Source organism: Sarcophilus harrisii, chromosome 3 (genome assembly GCF_902635505.1).
Source record: "Sarcophilus harrisii chromosome 3, mSarHar1.11, whole genome shotgun sequence".
NCBI classification, from domain to species: Eukaryota; Metazoa; Chordata; class Mammalia; order Dasyuromorphia; family Dasyuridae; genus Sarcophilus; species Sarcophilus harrisii.
This window is the reverse complement of record NC_045428.1, coordinates 565,167,442-565,188,927: the sequence shown is the minus strand read 5'-3', so window position 1 is coordinate 565,188,927 and position 21,486 is coordinate 565,167,442. Positions and strand designations below refer to the sequence as shown.

At 47.6% G+C, this 21,486-nt stretch overlaps 1 protein-coding gene across 1 annotated transcript; it reads left to right on the top strand.

Annotated features, from left to right (window-relative positions):
- The first annotated feature begins 18,497 nt into the window (after nt 1–18,497).
- Nucleotides 18,498–21,275, top strand: KLHDC7A (kelch domain containing 7A). The gene has a single exon (XM_031962748.1). The coding sequence runs from the start codon at nt 19,073–19,075 to the stop codon at nt 21,248–21,250; it is 2,178 nt and encodes a 725-aa protein (XP_031818608.1). The 5' UTR covers nt 18,498–19,072; the 3' UTR covers nt 21,251–21,275.
- The last annotated feature ends 211 nt before the right edge of the window (nt 21,276–21,486 follow it).

Below are 21,486 nucleotides of genomic sequence, written 5' to 3'. Positions count from 1 at the left end.
ATTGCATGTGTAAGGAGTTGAGGTTGACTCTACTGGAACGGTGGTTTTGTCCACATAGAAATAGGGGACTTAGAAAGGTTTGTGGGTAGGGAAGGTGATAAGGCGGCAAAAGAAAGAACTGGGGACGAGGCTGGGGATAAGGACAGAGAGGAATGAGCATTTATCATCTTCTATTTGTCATCCAGGGCAGGGAGGGGTGCCATTGTGCATGGAGTAGTGGGCAGGAGTCAGGAAGACTCATCTTCCTGAGTTCAAATGCAGCCTCAGAAATGTACTAGCTTTGTGACCCTAAGCAAGTCCCTTACCCTGGTTTACCTCAATTTTCCCATCTGTAAAATGAGCTGGACAAGGAAATGGCAAACCACTTCAGTATCTCTGACAAGAAAACCCAAATGGGGTCACAGAGTCTGAAACGAGTGAACAACAACAAAATCTTTTTTTTTAAGTAGAGAAAAGTGTGAGATTGGCTGCTCTCCTAGATAGCTAAAATGCTTTTTAGTTCCAAATAGTAGATTACAGGCTCATCCATCTGACATAAGAGTCAAAATTGGGTATACCCATAAAGTATATACCCTTTCCCAATTCTACCCATAAATTTCATGTTCCCCTCCCTCTGTCTCTGTGACATTTAATTTAAACTAATTAACTATTTAAACTCTCTAATAGTCTCCACTCCTATAAGCATTAGGGTTTGCATAGGATTATGCATGTGTTATATCATTTAGCAATCCTGGCAACTCTGGGATGGAGATGCTATTATTACCCCCCTTCTACAAATGAGGAAAATGAGGTACCCAGAATTTCCCAGCCAGTAAGTATCTGAGTCAGAATTAGAACTCAGATTCTCCCAACTGCAAGCCTTCATATTCAAGCCCCTTTTTGGGGCACTGATGGCCTCTCCTAGTTTAGTTCCAGCCTGATTTTTCTGAGTTTATTTCACACCCACAAACCAAAAGCCTTTGTCTAGCATCAATACTCTTTTTAAATGTATTGTTTACTCCTTTTAGAATAAAATCTTCTTGCGAGGTATGGATGGCCTCCAAATTTTAGTACAAGGACTTGATATTTACACAGTATTTATTTTCATTCATTCATTCACTCACTTATTCCAACCATCTTCCATGCAAATTAGCCTATTTGCTGTTCATTGAATTTATCATGTGATCTGTTTACATATGGGCAACTAGATGGCCCAGTGGAGAAAATGCTGAGCCTGGAGTCAAGGAAATGTGAGTTCAAATCTTTGCTCAGACACATTTTAACTGCTGCTTGCCTCAGTTTCCTGATCTGTAAAATGAGGATGACAGCACCCCTTTCCAGGGTTGTTGTGAGATCATTTTTACAAAGTACTTAGCCTGGTATATGGTGGTTACCTAATAATTGCTCCTTCCCTTCCCCCTCCCTCTATATAAAATATCTTTTGCCAAGGACAGAGACTATTTTGGTTCTTTCTGACTTTATGTCCCCAGAGGAGCCTGGCAGAGCTTCCTGTACAGTAACAGGCACTTAATAAATCTTCCTTGGACGGGATTGGCCCAGACACTCAGGATCACTCATCGAGTGACTGACACAGGCCATCTTTGAGCCCCAGGAAGAGTATAGACAGAAGTTGCCTCCTGCCCAGCCGAATATTCCTTCCACTCATTGATTCCCCAAACACTGGGAAGCACCTAGTGCAGGAACGCCCAACATGGCAGGCTTTCGGTCGGCTGGTTTCAGGGGAGGGGGGCCCAGATGGGGTGGCCCTGGAAGCACGTGTACACCTGGGGAGGGAGGCTGGAGGCGCCCCATGGTCCGTGTTCCTCCTCCTGGAGATGCTGATTCCTACAGAAACCATCAGAGCATCAGCTCAGTATTTATTTATAGGCCCAGGGTGGTGAGGGACTGAGCCAGGCAGCCCAAGTTTTCAAAGTCTAAGCAGCTTTCAGAGAAATCGGCTCTTTCTGCTGAATGAGAGGGAGTTTGAGGAGGAACAGGGGAGGGGAAGCGATTACAGAAGCTGGATGCAGGGGTCGGGCCTGTCAGCGAGATCATCTGTTTCCTGAACAAAATGAGGCTGGAGAAGGGAGGGAGAAATGGGGAGGGGGAAGGAGGGAGAACAAAGGAAACATCAGCAAATTGGCCGGCAGTCCCTGGGCCTGGTAGTCCCTGGGCCTTGTGTTCTCTGGGCCCGGCAGTCCCTGGGCCTGGTATTCTCTGGGCCCTGAGTCCCTCGGCCAGCTGTTGCTACCCAAAGACAATCACACCCCTGCTCCGCTCATGAGGGCGAGCATCCCTGAGGGTTGGCTGACACTACCTGGGGCAGGAGGGGTACACAGGGGCCCGAGCCCCAAGATCAGGGCCAGTCTTGTCCCATAGCTGCCTCTTGCTGGGAGAGTCCCCTCCCTACCTTTGCTCAAGGGGCTGAATTACAGGATGCCCCCACCTCTGGTCATCCATGAGATGGCATACAAGAGCCAGGGAGAGAAGTCCAAGGGAGGGGGCATCAGTAATGGGGGGGGCTAGAACCTAAGCCCCTTGTTGTTAGGGGGATGCTTTTCTTTCTTCAGTAGCTTCCCTTTTTGTTTTACGTGTTCTCTTTTGTCGGGAACTTAATAATCAACAGAGACATTTTAAGATACAAGACGCACGAGGGAGGGTTACATAAGATGCTGTGAACTCCTGTCACATCCGATTGGATTATTTTCAGAACTATATGTTAAGTTTAGTAAGGTAGTAACAAGATGGTTGGGGGGTTTGAATGCCCTTTTCTGTGCATTCTTTCTTAAAATGTTCAGTTTTAAAATGTTTTATGATGCTCTTTCCCCCCTTGCCCATGTCTGTTCTCACACTCTTGCCTCCCAGACCCCTTCTCAGAGCTTCTGTGGCCCGGCCTGGCCCAGCATCCCTCCCTCTTCCCCCTCCAATCTGCCTCTGCTCCTCATCCATGCCCTTATGGCTGCTCTGTGTCCCTGCTCTCTGGTTGTGGCCCATGGGGACAAGGGCGACCTCTGCTTCTGGAGCTGAGCCCCCAGGTCACCTCCCACAGGTGAGGATCGCAGGTGGGCAGTTCCGGGTCCTTCTCCCCGGACTCTGGGAGGATGGTTGTCAGGGCCCTGCAGCCAGGACTCACCGAGCTGAGCCAGGCCAGGCCGAGCCCTAGAACAGGAAAAACAGGTTTCAGAGACAGCCATGCAGTGACCTCCCACCCAGAACTGCCTCATGGCCAGGAATGCCGGAAACAGCAGAAGGTTGAAAAGTCCATAGGGAGTGTGGGATTGGAAATCTCTGTGGTATCATGGAAAGAAATTTATGGAACTTTAGTAGAGATAGAGAGAAGACAGAGCAACAAGAGAAGAGAAAGAAGAAGAAGAAGAGAGAGAGAGAGACAAGAATAGAGACAACACAAAGAGAAGAAAAAGACAAGAAGTTAGAACGAGACAGGAAAGAGAAGAAGGGGAAAGAGGAGACAAGAATGAAACAGAAAGACAAGGAAAGAGAAAAGAAAAAGAGGGAGGGAAAGAAGAAGAGAATGAGGAAACAAGAAAGAGAACAGAAGAGAAGAGACAGAAGACAGAAAAAACCGGGGGGGGAAAGGAAAGTAGAAGCCTAGCAGAGCTCATTATTTCAGGAAATTTTTACACCAAGGATCAAATTAAGCCAGGAAGCAGAGGATAGAGAAAGGCAATTCTCCTTGACATATGCTATAAACTTGGGAGTTACTTGCCTCTTTTGTGCCTCAGTTTTCTTATCCACAGTAATTGTTAAGTCCCAAGGAACTATGGACATGGCAGCTATGATGGGTGTTGTTATTGATGGTCTCCAGATGATGGGGTTCAGTGGGTGGGGCCCTTCCTTGCTGAGCAGCCATCTAAGGACTGTCTTGCCCCACTGGACCCTCCCTGATGCTATCCCTGAATCCTGACTTTCCACATCTAACCTCTGGGCCTCCCCAGGGTGGCGGCTTAGAACAGGGCCAGCTGGGTGAGGAGGCAATAGCCCCGGGTTCTAGCCCTGGCTTGGACTTGGGACAAATCATTTTCTCCCTCTGGGCCTCAGGTTCCACAGCTATAAAGTGGGAATTCTGGATTATTCCATTAACAAGGTACCCTAGTACATGACCCCCCTTGAATCTTCCCTCTGCCCAGTTTTATGGACTGCCCTCTCCCCTTCAGATGCTGGGCAAGGTGCCCTTGCCCAAAAGCTCTCCCTGTTCATCCCAGGCAGCTTAAATCCCAATCAGTACAGATCCCCTCAGGGCTAAAATTCTCTACTTTATTCCCACTGGCCTTGTACCTATGACGCTGTTCAGGTGATTCCAAATACCTACTAAAATACCTATTGTGTTCTTCATTCTGCTTGGTCTTGCACCTGTGATGCTATTTAAGTGATTCTAAATCTCTTTTCTGTATCTCTTCTCTCAGGTTAGAAACTATTGCCCCCTGTCCTACCCCTTCCCTCCCTCCCACCCCATTAGACTGGGGACCCTCCTGAGGATGGATCCTGTGTCTCTCCCTTCAGACTGGATGGTTCCTGAGGTCAACATCTGTTCCTCTTCTCTCCAATCAGGAAGTTAGAAGAGGGGGGTCTTTGCCCAGGAGGGCAGACGCAGTAAATCTACCTTCAGATTGGGTAGGAACTAGGACTTTCCCCTTCAAATTGAGTAATCCGTGAGGGAAGAGACTGAAACTTCTTTCCCCTTCACACTCGGGGGTGGAGGAAATCTCGAAGGACCAGATTTCCCTCATCATCCTGAAAATTCTTCAGAATGAAGACAACGGTCCCCCTTCAGACTGGGGGCTGCACAAGGATGCAGATGGAGCCTTCCTCTCCTTATTCTCCCCAGGCCTCTACAAGCAAAAGGGGCTCCATAAAGGCTGGTTACTAGGTAACCTTGAGCAAATGACCTCACTTCCTGCCTCTTCAAGACAAAGCAAGAGTAGCTTGAATAAATAAGGGCACAGAAAACAAATGTGCTTTCTCTCTCTCTCTGCCGGCTCCCTGACTTCTGGAAGCCAACAACTCCCCAAATCCAGGAAACTCAATGCAGTGTTCATTCACCCCATTGCCAACGACGTCTCCTTGCCAACCAGTCCAAATACCTACAAGCTGGCACTCAGGGGAAAGCCTGGAAGTGCTCCAGGTATGGGCCAGAGAAGGGCAGTGTGGAAGATGTAGAGGACTATAAGGGACACCCAGTCATTCTCCTGCCTGGACCTGAGGACTTTCAGCCATCCAGACAGAAAGACCCCCAAGGTAAGAATTAAGAGTCTGATGCACCCCAAATGTGGAAGCTGAGCCCCCACCTCTCATCTGGAAAAAGCCCCTCCTGCTTCTCTGGTTGAGGAGTGGAGTTTAACCTTCATGCTCCAAAGGAAGGTGTATCAGGCCCTTTTCTGGGTGTGTAAGAAGGAGGAAGAATGACAGGACCTGTGATTGTGAAGGGAAGCTGCTCTTCCAAAAGAGATGAGCAAACTATCCTACATCTTACAGGCTAAGAAAGCTTCCCGGGCACTTTCAGGGCAAGGGATGCATCACCCAGATCCAACTCTCTACCCACTAAACCTAGTGTAGGGGAGAAGTTTCAAAAATGCTTCTTGAATTGAATTGAACTGACCTGAAATTAACTGAACTAAACTAGGCTGAACTAGATTGGATTTGATTGAATTGGATTGGAAAGAATGAACTGAATTGGCACAATGGAAAGAATATTGACTCTGAAGTAAGAAAATGACTTTTCTTATTGAACATGGGCCAGTCATTTAATGTCCCTTGGTCTCAGTTTCCTCATCTATAAAAAGGGAAATGGTGGACTCGAACCCGGCTTCTTAAACTGTGGTTCATGACCTCACATAGGGTCTTGTGACTGAATGAGAGATTTGTGAAATTACAATTTCTTATCAGTAATTGTTTAATTTGTATGCCTATTTTACATACATCTATACCCAGGCTCATGTAAAAATTTCTTGGGTGAAAGGAGGTCAGCAGTGGAAAAATTTAAGAAGCCCTGGACTACATGACCTATATGATCTCTTTCATCTTTTTATCTTTGATTCTATTATATATAAAATCTGTCTCTTTGGATCTACCCTCAAAGGATCAACCAGGGAAAGCTGAACTATGCCCTACAATCCTGTGAAAAGAATTCTTCCATGTGTCCATGACCTCCATTAAAGCAGGTGGCAACTTTCAGTCAGGATTTAATAGATGGTCTTTGTCCATTGCTGGGGACCATTTTGGGTCTTTTTAGATATGCATCCCGATAGCCCACCTGGTGAGGTATCTTCTGCATTGAGTTAAATTGGTCCTCATTCATCAAATACAGTCTAATGCAGAGAAGGGGCTGATCTGTATCTGCAAAGGGATTTTCCTCATTTGGGAGTTCCCTAGACTCCTCTCCCAGCTTTCTACTACTGGCCCTATCAGAGCTGACCCAGAGTCTCTGAGAGTCTAAGTGGGGTCATCTCCACATTGCAAAGGCAAAGGGTTTCACTAGAATAGTTGATGAAAGGAATTTACTGTGTAAAGTTTTAACCAAGCCCTCTATAGAGTTGTCATTGACATCATCCTCAGGATGGTTTCCCAAAAAGGAAAATAACTAAACCCTAGCTTTGAGTTCCTCAGAAACATAACTTCATTTGTCTGCATCAGGCTTAAAGTCACTAACCTCTTGGTATCCAGAGTCACAGGGGACAATATTTGAACCCAGATCTTCCTGATTCTGAGAGGCATTATCTGTTTTCTTCTAGATAGCAAAGCTGCCTCTCTATCCCTATGTTAGAATTGAGGAACTGAAGCACAAAGAAATAATATAGAGAACTATCAGCTGAGGAAGCCCCTAGTAATGAAGGTAAATGGCTTTTATGTGCCTTTAAAGTTAAGAGAGTTGCCTAGAACCATGAGAAGTTTATTGTTTTACCCAGAGACATACAACTAGTATGTGACAGAAGGAAGAGTTAAATCTAGGCCTTCCTGTCTTAGAGGTCAGCTCTCCATCCATAAATGAAAAGCAATCATACATATAAGCTCAATTTCTACCCATTTCCAAATAGGAAAGAGAAAGTATCAGCAGAAATCCTTCATTAAATTCAGTTTGAATTCTTCCTGCTATAAGACTTCAAGTCTCATTGCTGTCCTTGTCCTCATACCCAATCAGTTCCTATTTTCCCATATTAATCCCCTAAGAGCTGGGTTCAAGTCTAACACTCTCCAATTCACATGCATGTCGGGACATCGTCTGCATGCTGTCTTTGATCTCCTATGCCAGCACTAGCTCTGTGTCTAATGTGTAGTTCAATGAAGGGTGCACACTATCAAGCTGGAAGAAACCTCTCTAGTCCAACCTTGTCAATTTATAGATGAGAAAATGAGGGGAAAATGACACACCCAGGTTCACACAGCTAGTCAACAGGGCAGAGAAATGAGCCCAGCCCCTTTTGTCACAGCTTCAGGACTGTCAGAAGCCTTTAAGGTTATCCAGTTTGGCCCTCTCCTTTGACAGAGAAGGAATTCAACATCCAGAAATATCACATAATTTCTTTGCGCAAGAAACTAGGGTGAGAGCTGAACCCAGAGCCTTTGATTTCAGATGAAATTCAATTTCTTCTGCAGCAAGACAGTCCAAATCCAGACCTCTTTCCAGCATAGCCCAGATGTCAACTGGAAGAAAGATCAGTCTCAGACTGCTTGGCCCCAAGGGCAGAACAAAGTCTCAACACACTCGAGTCACAGAGAGACAGATTTCAGCCCAATGCAAGGATGAGCTTCTTAACAAAGATTTCCAAAGTAGAATCAATAACCTTGGGAAGTAATGAGTTCCCCATCTCAGGTGGTCTTCAGGAAAAGCCTGAATGATGGCCTGTCAGGGATCCTGCTCAGAAATAAATGATAAGAGCTTGAGACTCCGTGATTCTCTTTTGGATGGGAGGATGCTGTTTGAGCCTGGTCTTGGCTGCGGAAACTGCTGCACCTGGCCAGCTGTGTTTTCTCAGCACATTGATTAGGAATCAGCAGCATGTTACCATAATGGGACCTCAGGGCCTTTGGGGGCTGAACTGAAGCTAGTGACAGTCAGCACTTCCCAGGGCTGTGGAGGATGAGCCTAGAGCTGGGTCCATTGTTTCTGAGGACAAAGAGGAAGACAAAGGAGCCCAGAGCTGCATCTGCTGCCCCCACAGACCAGGCTGGTCCTCCCCTGCTTTGGCACTGGAGCACTTTGTAGGTTTCTTAGGATTTACAGGTGGGAGGGATCTCAGGTAGGAAGAATCCCCCTCCTCAATCCTAGCCCTGGCTACAAATCGGAGAAAGAACAATGGGGCAATGGGAAGACTTCAGGACTAGGAGGCAGGAAAGGAGTAATTCATTCAATGTGAATGTGATTCATAGAATCACAAATTTAGAGCAGAAATGGATTTTAGATATGTCATCTAGTTCAACCCCTTCCTTGTAAAAATGGGTAAACTGAGACCCAAAGTCACATAGGTAGCAAGTGGCAGAGCTGGGATTCAACCTAGGTCCTCTGAGTCTCTTTCCAAAGAAATATCCTAAGTGACTTTGTCACTTAACCTCCAAGCAGTATCCTGATATATAAACTATGGAGATCACAAAAGTCCTTCCAGCTTTATATATATTTTATATATGTTCCATGAATTCGCCTACCTCACACCTTATGTTCTAGGGTCTTTCCTTTTCTAACATTCCATGTTCTAAGTCCCTTCCATCTCAGATATTCTAGGTTCTAAAATCTCCTGCTCTTAGGTTCATTCCAGCTCTGACACTTTGCAGTAAGATCCCTCCCAGCTCTAACTTCCTGTGTTGTAAGGGTCCTCCCAGCTCTGACCTCCTGGGTTCTAAGGACACTCCCAGCTCTGACATCCTGCGTTCTAAGGACCCTCTTGGCTCTGACATCCTGGGTTCTAAGGGCCCTCCCAGCTCTGACATCTTGGGTGCTAGGGCTCTCCCAGTTCTGACATTCCAGGTTCTAAGACTCCAACCAAATTTGGCATTCTGTGTTCTAACATTCTGCTTACTTTACCAACCTGAAAGTATAATAGAAATGTGGAGGTTGTGCTAAGTATTACTCTGTTCTCTCTCCTCTCCTGTTTTTGCATAACACACTAAATCCCAGGGAGGGGATTTGTGGGTCAGTAAGTGTCAGAGCAGAGATTGGGACCCAGGATCTTCTATGTCCCTCGGTCTGTCTGCCCCATCACGCTGTCTGCCTGAAATCTCGGTCATCTTGTTTCTGAAGGCACCCACCCTGGCACAGGGATGAATGAGAGGGAAGGGAGATCCTAGCTCTCTCCCATCCTTTCCCTCTCCCTTGCTTTTTCCTGCCCTCTCCATCCACAGCTGCTGTGTAGTGCTACCTTTCCCCCCCCCACCCCTATGGCAGCCCCCTCCCCTAGAGTCCCGCATCCCCGGTCCTTCCCAGAAAGCAGGAGAGCCTTGTGGAGGCCCAGCCAGCATGTGCTACTCTTAATGTAGAAAGCAAAACTAATCCTCTTTAAGATAGGTCTGTTTATTTGCATCCCAGGCGCCCGAGTTAGATTGTTTTATCCTCCCCCCTGAGCAAACTGAAGGGTTCTCAATTTATCCTCCCGGCACAGAGAGACACCAGATTGTCAGCAACCAGGCACACACACAGCAGCCCAATATAGTCTTCCAATTATCTTTTAATTTCGTTCCTGTCTTCATTTGTTTATTCCGCTTTTTCCAAGAAGAAAAAAAGAAGCTGTGATTTATAGAGTTCAGAGCCAGCCAGCACGAGTCGGGCTTCAGTGTTCACCTGCTCGTGGGCTCACGGGGAGAGAGTGGCCCCCACCTCCCAGCTACAGCCCCCCAGGAGCCAGCCAGAGGGATGCTTCTCCAGGGACCCAGAGCCACAAAGGATCCTCCTGGGTGGAGAGAGGATAAAAAATGGGGTGGGAAGGACCACCAAAAAAAATCAAAGAGCTGGCCCAGATCCCAAGGGATGGAGGAAATGCAGGCTCACTGGGGCTGAGAAATAATCCACAGACCTCTGGGAAGGTGAGGGGCAGGGGGGTAAGAGGGGAGAAGTCGGAGAAGACTCGGTGGCTGCTCTCCAGGAGAGAGAACACAAACTATGGGGTACATGCTAGAGATACACAGAATAGATAATCAGAGAGAGCAAGAAATTAGAGGGGGGAGAATGGAGCAAAGTGGGAATTGATATCTCAACCCCACTTCTACTTATAGAGCAATGATTCAATGATGCTGGGTTCAAGTCTAGTTTTTGTGCCTGTCACTAACAGGGACAGGAAGGATAACCAGGAGATCCCTGTTAAACTGAATGTGTCCAACCCCCAGATTGTGCTAATGGGAAGAGGACTTTTGTCAGGAGGGAGCACCTCTGTGGATAGACACGGATACTATGACATACCCATATGGATCTGGAGGCCTTTCTAGCAGCCCAGCTCTTGGAATAAATGTTTGTGGAATGACTTATTTCCACCAAGATTTCAGTCATTGCTCTCTGCAAACACCTTTCTAATCTAAACTCTTTTCCATGATGTTTTCATAAATTCAAAGACTTAGAACTAGAAAGATCTCATTGACTAACTAGTCCAACCTGCTGGTTTTATAAAGGGTTAAACTGAGTCTCATAAAGGTTGACTTTGCTCAACAAGATCACAGTTAGCAAGTATCTGAGGTGAGATTTGATTCAGCTTTTCTGAATTCCAAGATCAGCTCTCTGTCCACTATGGCACACGACCTAATATGCTCAAGGCACAGTGTTGGGTACTAAAATATGAAGTCCCCGCCTTAAAAATAATTCCTATCTTCAAGGAGCTTATAATCTACTAAGAATTGCAAGAAGGAAAGGGACAATTTGAAAAGAGAATAAGCACTGACAGTTTAGGGGGATTGGGAAAGGCTCCTATAGAAGGTAACTTCTCTTAAGCCATATCTAAGAGCAGGCTGGGAATTTTGATAAGGAGGGCAGTGAAGAAAGGGCATTCAATGTCCAGGAGGCGTCCTGGGCTAAGGTACAGAGTCAGCACCCATAGGTCTCTAAAATGCCCTTGCCCCTCACCTCTGATCTGTATTCCTTCCCTCTCCTTCTGAAAGACTGGCTCTGAGGACTCCTTAATTCTATGCTCCCAGGGCAACCACATGCTTCAATTTGCTCTTCAGTGGTTTAATGTCCTCAATTGATTTTGTGAAAACATATCAGTCAAAATAATATTATGGCGTGGAAGAAGGGGGCTGTCAATTCCACAGGAGCTAGATGGCCCTGGTGGAAGTCAGGACTCAAGGGTGGAAGGTATATCCGTTAACCCCTTAGAGTCCTCAGTTTCCTAATCCATGAAACAAGAATGAGAAAATATTCCCCTTCCTACTTCAGAATTTTTTCCCATGAAATTTAGAACCAAAGCCTTGAGCAGTGAGAATATCCATTAACCCCTTAGAGTCCTCGGTTTCCTAATCCATGAAACAAGAATGACAAAATATTCCCTTCCTACTTCAGAATTTTTTTTCCCATGAAATTTAAATTAAAGCCTTGAGTTGTCACAATGACTATGATGCATATGGGCTGAGTGATCCGGTGTGAGTCACTTCTCAGGGAAAGAAGTGATATGACTTTCCTAAAGTTGAACAAGGAGCAACTACAGAGTGGTTCTGGAACCCCTGGTTCTCTGACTCCAAATCCGGGTCTCCATTCCATGCTCGGAATGTTCTTGCTCCTCACAGCGTCTCTCTCTTTCTTTGACAGCAGCTCAGATGCCATCTTCTGCATGAACCCTTTGCAGATTACACACACACACAATCTGTGTCCTCCCTCCCAAATATCTTGTATTTATTCTCTTCACATTTATTCATCATATATTTATTTGTGTATATACTGTCTCCCCAGATAGAATGTAAACTCCCTGAGGGTACAGACTATTTGATTATTCTCTTTGGTATCCCCAGTGCCTGACCTGTAATAGGCACTAAATAAATGCTTATTGATTGATCGACCCACACTGCCTCCAACTAGTGAGACCCAAATATAGATAAAATGTTCTGTAAATCTTAAAAAGCCATATCACTGTCACCTCTTATTATCCTCATTATAATGTTAAAAATAGGTGATTGATCTATGGTGTCACTGATGATAATGCATTAAAGAAGCATTGGAAAACAATGTCGGTCTGGTCATTTTCAAGAAGACATGTCTATACTAATCCATACCTGGTTATTTGTCATGGCTTAGTAAAAAAAAAAAAAAATGCAGTCATTTTTTCTCCCAGATTCTGCCCAGATCCAAGTATTCCAAAGGGAAAGAACTGTAAGAGGTTGTCTATATTTGTTCACAGTGCTACTCATCACCCAATTGGAAACCCAAGTAACTCAAGCCCAGCTGGAGAAGAAATCCTCTCGACTACATCCCAAACTAATGGTCATCCAGCCTCCAGATGAACTTCATACTTGAACTGATGTCTTCCTAACTCCGGGCCTGACACTCTAACCAATGTACAGCTAACTTCCCCTGGCACATAATTAGTTGTTTAATAAATGTTTGTTGATTTCCTAGCTATATGATCCTGGGCAAGTCACTTAATTCCAATTGCCTCAGCAATAAATAAATAAATGAATAAATAAATTGATGAATGAGTAAATAAATAGAAATCGATAAATGTTCATTGATTAGATACTATTTGTAAAATTACTTAGCACCATGTCTGGCACATAGTAGGTGCTTAATAATGCTTATTTCCTTGACTCCTCCCCTCTCCATAACATCCAGTTAGTCATCCAGTTCTCGGGACTCTAACCTCCACAGTATCTCTCTTTTCTCCCCTTCCTTCCTCTCTCCCAGTTGCCACCATCCCAATCCCCCCAATCACCTCTCACCTGGATGAGTTCAGTAGCCTCACAGAATTAGTATCATAGCCTCATAGTATCATACAGTGTCAGAGCTGGAAGGTATCCTATTGTCCAAACTCTTCATTTTGCAGATACTGATAGGAGACTCACTATTATATGGTGCTGAAAGAAAGATCCAGCCTTTTAATGTCAACCTTCTTTCTCTGTGGCTGCCTGACTGAGAATCTCAGTTAGTTGGAAGGGACCCCTGAGACCAGCCCCGTCCTCCAGCCAGAATTCCCCCCACAGCATCCAGGACAAGTTAGGCTGGCTTTGAAGACCTCCAGTGATGGGGAATCTTCTCCCTCACCAGCTTGAGACATCCCCTTTGGGGAGGGTGGGATGAAGAAAAAATTGTCCCTTACCACCAAGCCCAAGCATTCACTCATTCATCTTCATTCCACTCTCAAGGGGGCAAACCTTCCAAATCCAATCACTTTGTGAAATGTCAGCCCTTGGATTCCTTCTTACTTTCCTCTTATAATTAGGTTTGGCCCAGTGTTTCAGCCTGCCCAGAACCTTGAGATCCTGACCACATTATCCATCTCCCACCAAGCTCTGGGTCATCTGCAAAGTTGAGCAGCGCAGAGTCAATTAGTGACTCTTCAGGCTGACATCAAATCATTAAGGACTGTTCTGAATATACCTCATTGCTCTGTCTTTTGTTTCAGTGGGTCCTGGTCTCAGAATCTCCTTAGGGAGTCAACTGGATGGAGAGTTGGACCTGGAAATAGGAAGTTCTCATTCTTGGAGAGCTGGACCTGGAAATAGGAAGTTCTCATTCTTGGTCAGTGGGGCCTTTGTGACCCCACTGGGGTTTTCTGGTGGTTTGCCATTTTTCCTTCTAGTTCATTTTACAGATGAGAAAACTGAGGCAAATGGTAAAATGACTTGCCTAGGATCACACAGCTCTCAGCTCTTCTCTCGGGAAGACTTAGGGCACCATGCTCTATCCACTATACCTTCTAGCTGAAGTCAGGAAGATCTGAGTTCAAATCCAGCCTCAGACACTTACTAGTTGTAGACCATAGGTGTTTGCCTCAGTTTCTTTGACTGTAAAAAGTTGTAGGAAAGGGGTAATAACAAGTCTTTTTCTGTGAGGTTGTCATGAAGGTGAAATGAGATCATAACTATAAAGCATTTAGGACAGTGCCTAAATCTACTATTTATATAGTAAATACCATAGAAATGCTTATTCCTGCCTTTCCTCCTTTTCTTTTATACCCTTAAATATTATTGCTATCCCCCCAAGAGCTTTGTTTATGTGGGTTAAAGCTACCAATGCTTATCCTATTAGAAATTAAAACATCTTTGGTATTATAAAAAAAATTAAATTCACAGATCCCCCTCCCCCCCTGAAAAGATCTCAGTAACTATCAGGGCTATTAACTCTATGCTTTTGAGGACCACTTTTCTTTCTTTTTAAAAAAAATTATTGATTTATTTTTAAAATTCATTACTTTATGAATCATGTTGGGAGAGAGAAATCAGAACAAAAAAGGGAAAACCTTGGGAGAGAAATAAAAACAGAAAAAAAGAAGTAAACATAGATGTTTTGATTTACATTCAATCTCCATAGTTCTTTTTCTGGATACTAATGCCATTTTCTATCCAAAGTCTATTGGGATTACTTTGGATCACTGAACCACCAAGTCTTTCATAGTTGATCATCACACCTTCTTGCTGTTATTGTATACAATATATTCCTTGTTCTGCTTGTTTTGCTCAGCATCAGTTCACATAAATTTTTCCAGGCCTTTTTAAAATCAGCTTGTTCATCATTTTTATAGAACAATAATAATCCATTACCTTCATATATCACAATTTATTTAGCCATTCCCCAATTGATGGGCATCTACTCATTTTCCAATTCTTTGTTAGCATCAAATATTTTGCACATGTGGATCCTTTTCCCTCCTTTATGATTTCCTTGGGATACAGACCCAGTAATGGCACTGCTGGGTCAAAGGGTATGCAGAGTTTGATAGACCTTTGGGTATAGTTCCAGATTGCTCTCCAGAATGATTGGATCATTTCACAGCTCTACCAACAATGCATTATTGGATGACCACTTTTAACCTTAATCTTTTCATCTTTTCCAAATTGTTTGCTAAAACCAAGTAAATTCTATCCATGGTGAGCCTCTGATCTACCAATCTACTAATCCATCCAAAAAAAAAAAATTAAGTACTGTCAGTCTAGTTTGACCTGTTCTTGATAAAAAAAAAAAAAAAAAACCACGTGGGCCCTTTGAGAGCACTGTTTCCTTTTATAAATATTTGCTAATCATCCCTCCTAAAGGTTGGTGCTTTTCCTCTAAGAATATCTCCAATTTACCATATCTCAACTTTACATAGTTATTTGCGTGATATCTCCTGCATTAAATTGTAAGATTCTTGAGAGCAGGGAATACTGTATTCTCAGTACTTAATTAGCACAGTGCCTGACACACAGTAAATGCTCAATATTTACATTTTAGAATTTTGCCAAGAATCAAAGCCAGGCTCACCCTGCTTTAGTTTGCTGGATTCATTCTCTTCCTTTTTAAAAAACTGGAACATTTACCTCTCTCCCATATTATACCTACTTGTTTTCCAGCCTTTCAGAGGTCAAAGACAAGTAGTTCAGTAATTATATCTGCCAATTTTTTCAGTATTGAATATAAATGTGTGTATGTATGTATATGTATACTTCTGAAGATTAAAAGTCACAAATCAATCAAAAAACCATAAAGAGACACATAGGTAATGTGAATTGACATCACCAAGGGATAGGTGCATGAGAGAGGGGCTGTAAAGGATATCATTTCCATGACTAGAAAGGAAGCAAGAGCTTCCTTTATTTAACAAGAAGGAGAGTTGCCCTATAGCCAAAGGACAGCCTACAAGTTCCATTGGTAGCAATCCAATGTCCTTCTATCTTTTCCATGGAAAAGGATCTGGATCTCATGGTCTCTAGCATGTCAGACTGGAGGCATCAGGAGGATTTAGGGGAATGCATGGTGAAGCGATGTACTGAGAATGAAAAAGAGCACCTATGCTACAATTCTCCCTGATGGAGGGAGAAACATCTTGGGTGAGATGACAGAAGGATTCAAGCATCCAAGTTCCTCCTAACTGTCCGGTGAGGCAGGGAATGCAACTATTATCATTCTCATTTTACAAATGAGGAAAGTGAATCACAGGGAGGGAGTCGCCTTCTCCAAGGTAAGGCAATAAGGAAGTAGATGAGTCAGAATTGAAAGCAAAGTCCTCTGGCCCCAACGTCATTGTTCTTTCCATACTGACCTATAAGCCTCCTTATTTATGTACCTATTTCTGGTGTTTTCTTCCAACCCAGTGCAGTCAGTCATCCATCCATCCATCCATCCATCCATCCAACTTGCACAGAAGGTGAAACTAATAAATCTTATCACGAACTGTAGGATTTGGAACAGAAAGGGATCTCAGAGATCACCAATCTAACACATACAACCCCACTTTTATATATGAAGAATCTGAGAGTTAGGAAGGAAAGAAGGGAGGAAGGAAGGGGGAAAAGTGGGAAAGAAGGAAGGAGGGAGTCCTTTTTCAAAACCAGATTCCCTGACTACACATTCCAGTTCAGATTCTGTCCTCACAGCTCTATTCACCTTATTCCCCTCCTGGCACAGATTTGTTACCTACAGATAAAGATCAGATTTTTTTAACTGGACATTCCAGGCTCTCCACTGTCGGTCTCGGTCTGTTGGATCCAGAAGGGGTCTTGTAGATTGCCTAGTCCAGTTCCTTCATTTTAAAGAGGAAAAAAACCGAAGCACCTTAGAGACACCCAGTGAAGTGGTGGCAATGATGGGATTAGGATCCTGATCTCCTAATGCTCAAACTCTTGTTTTGTTTTGTTCCTTCTGAGTCCTGCAGCTTCTTTCTGCCCATATCCCAATTACTCCTCTTAACTAAGTAGAGTAGAACCTTCTGTAATAAAATGCTGTTTTGCTAACTCCCTATCCTGGGCCTCTCTGTAATAATAACAAAAACTTAGGTTTGCATATCATTTTACCTTTTACACTCCCAGGGACTGTCTCTACCCCAAATCATATTCCAATATACAGCACTTTAGCTTGCATGTATTATGACTCCTATTTTAAATACAAAAAACTCAAAGCTAGCTTGTGTAGCTTGGATTGCAGAAGTTCCCCACCCTCTCCCTAGAGTATAAGTTGCTTGAGTAATCACTTCACTTTTATTTTTGTATTTTGAGTGCATTTTGAACTCAATTAAGTGATAGAGCAAGAATTCAAATTGGGTCATAGCTTTAGACCTGAAAGCATCCACAGTAAGTAGCCATATAATTCAAGCTTCACTTTGAAAAAGAGGACACCATCATTTTGATTATATTGGTCCTGCCTACCCATGAACAATTACTATTTCTTCTATTATTTAAATCTGATTTTATACATATAAAAAGTATATGTATATATACATACATATATATAATTTTGTTTATATATTTCCTGGGTTTGTTTTGACAGGTGTGCTTCTAGGTACTTTTGGCTATCTAGAATGATTTTAACTAACTATCGCTTCTTGCTGGGTTTTATTTGTGATATATAGTAATCCTGGTGAGTTTTGTGGATTTATTTTAAATCCTCGCATTTTGCTAAAATTATTTATTGTTTCAACTAACTTTTCAGTTGAGTCTTTGGGATTTTCCAAGTATATCATCATTATCATCCGCAAAAAGAGGTTGTTTCATGACCTCATTCTCTATTCAGATTCCTTTTTTTTCTCTTATTGCTATTGCTAGGATTCCCAATATAATATTGAATAATATTGCATGTCTTTGAGCAAATAAGTCATTTTGATTATTCTAAGTATCCAAATTAACTAGAGAAAACATATGGAGGAAGACACTTTCTACATCAAGATAAACAACTGATAAATAGAAGCATGAATAGAAAGGTTTTACCCAGCCATCCATATTTGTGTCTAATCACAGCCGTTTCTGGGAGAGGCAGGGGGAAAATAGTAATAAATAAGTAAATAAATGTATATGATAACTTTGTTCTGTCTTCAAAAGGAATGGGAAATTGCACATAATAGATCTGCAGTTTCATGTACAATCATTCTTTTATATTATGTTATGGAAATGATTGTTTTATTCCATAAATTCCATCAATTAAATTATTTCATAAATTAAAAATAAAATAAAAACTAAAAAACAAAAAAAAGAAAATAGAAACCTAGAAAGAACAAATAGGATCCTACCTATTTAGACCGTGCTTCCTGCTTACAATTCAGAGAACAGAAGTCCAAGTTAGTCAGGGTTTAAAATCTGCTCTCTCCAAGGTCATATGGGCAGACAAGAGTTGACAAGGGATCGGGACTCCAGCCCTCTGACATTGATTTCTGACTCAGAGTGGAGAGATTTCCTGTACAAGTCGCTGCCCCACCAAGGGCTCTGCACATTTTTAGGGACTTCAGAGACTCTAAGACAAAACTTTCCGAGCTCAGAGGGACCTCAGCGAGCCCACCCGAGTACCCGAATGAGGCCCGACAAGTGGTCACCCGGCCTGGGCTACAAGGAGACTGGCACTACACGGGTGGGCTCTAAGCTCCTTTGCACTAAGCAGCTGGAGAAGGAGGCCGGCCAGGAAGGGGTGTGAGCCGGAGAAGGGGGGTCGGATCAGGTGGTTTGGATTTAGTTCTTGGCTCAGGCCCTGGGCCGCTCTGTTCCCAGCGGCCTGCTGCGTGACGGCTCTCTGCCCCCGCCCCTCCCCCCACAAAGGACCGGCCGGGCCGGAGGAGCCTCCCCGGCAGGATCCCCTGGACCCTGGCAGGCCCCCGACCCGAGGCGAGCAGCGGCCGGCCCCCGTGCCGGGGAATCTGCAAAGTCTGAAAATGGAAACAGCCCCAGAGAGTGTCCCCGGGCATCGGGCGCCTGGTAGAGGATCCGCTTCTGCGCTTCCTGCATCTCTGTTTACCTGGGTGACAATAAAGCTGCCCAGCTGGGCCCGGGCGGCCGCGCCCTCCCCTCGCGGCCCCATGCAAAGCGCCCAGGGCAAGGAGGCGTTGCCCGGGGCCTGCCCGCTGCCCGCGCTGCCCGCCGGCTCAAAGCCACCTCTCGGCGGCGGGGCCCGGGCCAAGGAGGAGCCCCTGGAAGCGGCCGCAGCCGGCTCTGGTTGGGCAATCATTAATCGGATTCCTGGCATTCCTTGGCCGCCGCGGGCCGCTGCCCCAGGATGAGCCACAGCCGCGCCGAGCCCTGGGACTGGCACTCGGACATGCAGTTTGCAGGAAAGCTGGCGCTCTCCGCCGCCGCCCTGCTCCTGGGGACGCTGGTGTACAGGCTGTACAAGTCCCGGCCGGCCCGGAGCCCACCCGGGGGCGGGACAGCGCGGGCCGAGGCCGCGGCCCCCGGGGAGGCAGACGTCGCGGGCCCGCCCGAGCCCGCCGGCCAGCCCGAGCCCGCCCGCAGCCCGCCCGGGGCTGGGCTGCCGGCTCTCAGACCCCGCGCCCGGGTCCGCAGGGAGGAGGGGGCCGGGGGCAGCGGGGCCTGGGGGCACGGCCAGCCCGAAGGGGCCCGGGACTGCCTCGGGGAGGCGGCCGTCGGGCCGGGAAAGGACCGTCTCCTCGGTGACTGCGACCCTGAGCCCGGACCTGCGGAAGCCAGTGACGGCCCCGGGGACTCCCGCCCCGAGCCGGGTCTCCTGCGAGACCGTGCCAGGGGGCAGGGAGAGGGGGCGGCGCGCGCGGCTCCCGGCCCCGAGCAGGCCGCCGCCCGTCGGGAGGACGCGCCCCGGAGCTGGGGCTTCACCCAAGCTGCGGGGGCCGGCCGGGGCGGCGCGGGGCTCGTCAGGGCCGCCTCGGACATGGGTCTGGCCCTCAGCCGGCGCGCCGGGGAAGCCGACACCTGCTACCTCTTCTCCTCCCTGGCCAGGGCTCGGGTGGAGGAGAGCCTTCTTGGGGCGCGGGCGCCGGAGGAGAGGCCCGGGGGGCCCGGCCTGAAGGGGAAAATCTATGACTACTACGTGGAGTCCACCTCCCGATGCGTCTCCACAGACAGGCCGGCGCCCCCGCTCCCCAGCCTCCCCGAGAGCCGTCCCAAGCCTCCCCCGGGCCGGGCCGAGGGTCCCCGGGAGAGCCCCCCCGCCGCCCCCGGGCCCAGCCTCAGCCGCAAGGAGAGCTTTCTCCAGATCGCCGAGAACCCCGAGCTCCAGCTCCGGCCCGACAGCCCGCGGCCCCCCGGCCCCCGCGCTCTCCCCGCGCCCGCGGCCCCGCCGGGAGCCCGGCCGGAGCCCGAGGTGGAGCGGGTGGCCGGGACCAGCTTCTTCCGGCTGCCCCTGGGGCCCGGGGCGGCCGAGAACGCCCGCCTGGACCTGGGCAACTGCTCGGAAGCGCTGCGGCTGGCCAAGAGGGAGAAGCTGCCCGCGCTGGAGGAGGCCGCCTACCGGGTGATGAGCGACAACTACCTGCAGGTCCTGCAGAGCCCGGACATCTACGGGCGCCTGAGCGGCGCCGAGCGCGAGCTGATCCTGCAGAGGCGCCTGCGCGGGCAGAAGCGCCTGGTGGTGGCCGACGTCTGCCCCCAGGGGGGCGGCGGCCGCCTCTGCGCCTACGACGAGGCGCGGGACGCCTGGTGGCCCCTGGCCGCCCTCCCGCCCGAGGCCACGTCCAGGGGCTGCGCGCTCTGCAGCCTCTTCAATTACCTCTTCGTGGTGGCCGGCTGCCCCAGGGCGGGGGGGCGCGCCTCCAACCGCGTGTTCTGCTACAACCCGCTGACGGGCATCTGGAGGGAGATGTGCCCGCTGAACCAGGCGCGCCCCCGCTGCAAGCTCGTGGCCCTGGACGGCTACATGTACGCCATCGGGGGCGAGTGCCTCTACACGGTGGAGCGCTACGACCCGCGCCAGGACCGCTGGGCCTTCGTGGCGCCCCTGCCCAACGACACCTTCGCCCTGGCCCACACGGCCACGGCCTGCGACGGGGAAATCTACGTCACGGGCGGCACCCTGCGCTACCTGCTGCTCCGCTACTCGGGCCGGGAGGACCGCTGGCGGGCCAGCCCCGCGGCCGGCGGCAAGGACCGCACGGCCGAGATGGCGGCCGTCGGCGGCTTCCTCTACCGCTTCGACCTCAACCGCAGCCTGGGCATCGGGGTGTACCGCTGCAGCGCCCGGGCCCGCCTCTGGTACGAGTGCGCCACCTACCGCGCGCACTACCCGGCCGCCTTCCAGTGCGCCGTGGTGGGCAACCTCATTCACTGTGTGGGCCGCCAGTTCCACCTGCGCTTCCTGGCCGACTACGTGTCTCCCCGCTTCCTCCCCAACGAGCCCCGGGGCTTCCCGTCCCCGCAGGGCACCCTGATCCCCGCCGTCCTGGCGCTGCCCGCCCTCGGCGGGGCGCAGACCCGGGTGTAGCCCCGCCCCGGATCCTTTGGAGAGCGCCCCGGCCGTGCGAAGGCGGAACCAAGAATCCCGTGTTCATCCTGCCTCTGCCATTGGACAGCTGGGGGAGCCCCGGGCGAGCCCTGCCCCTTCCGAGCCTCCGTTTCCCCTTCTGTAAACTGTGCATCTATCTGTCACCCTGTAATCGTGTTTGTTTCATATTTAGCGCATTTGTGTTTCTTTCGCTGCTCCCCATCTCCCAGCCAGCC

Bases quoted from the DNA above. Each gene is read 5' to 3' on its own strand.
- KLHDC7A (XM_031962748.1), top strand. From the start codon at position 19,073: ATGAGCCACAGCCGCGCCGAGCCCTGGGACTGGCACTCGGACATGCAG.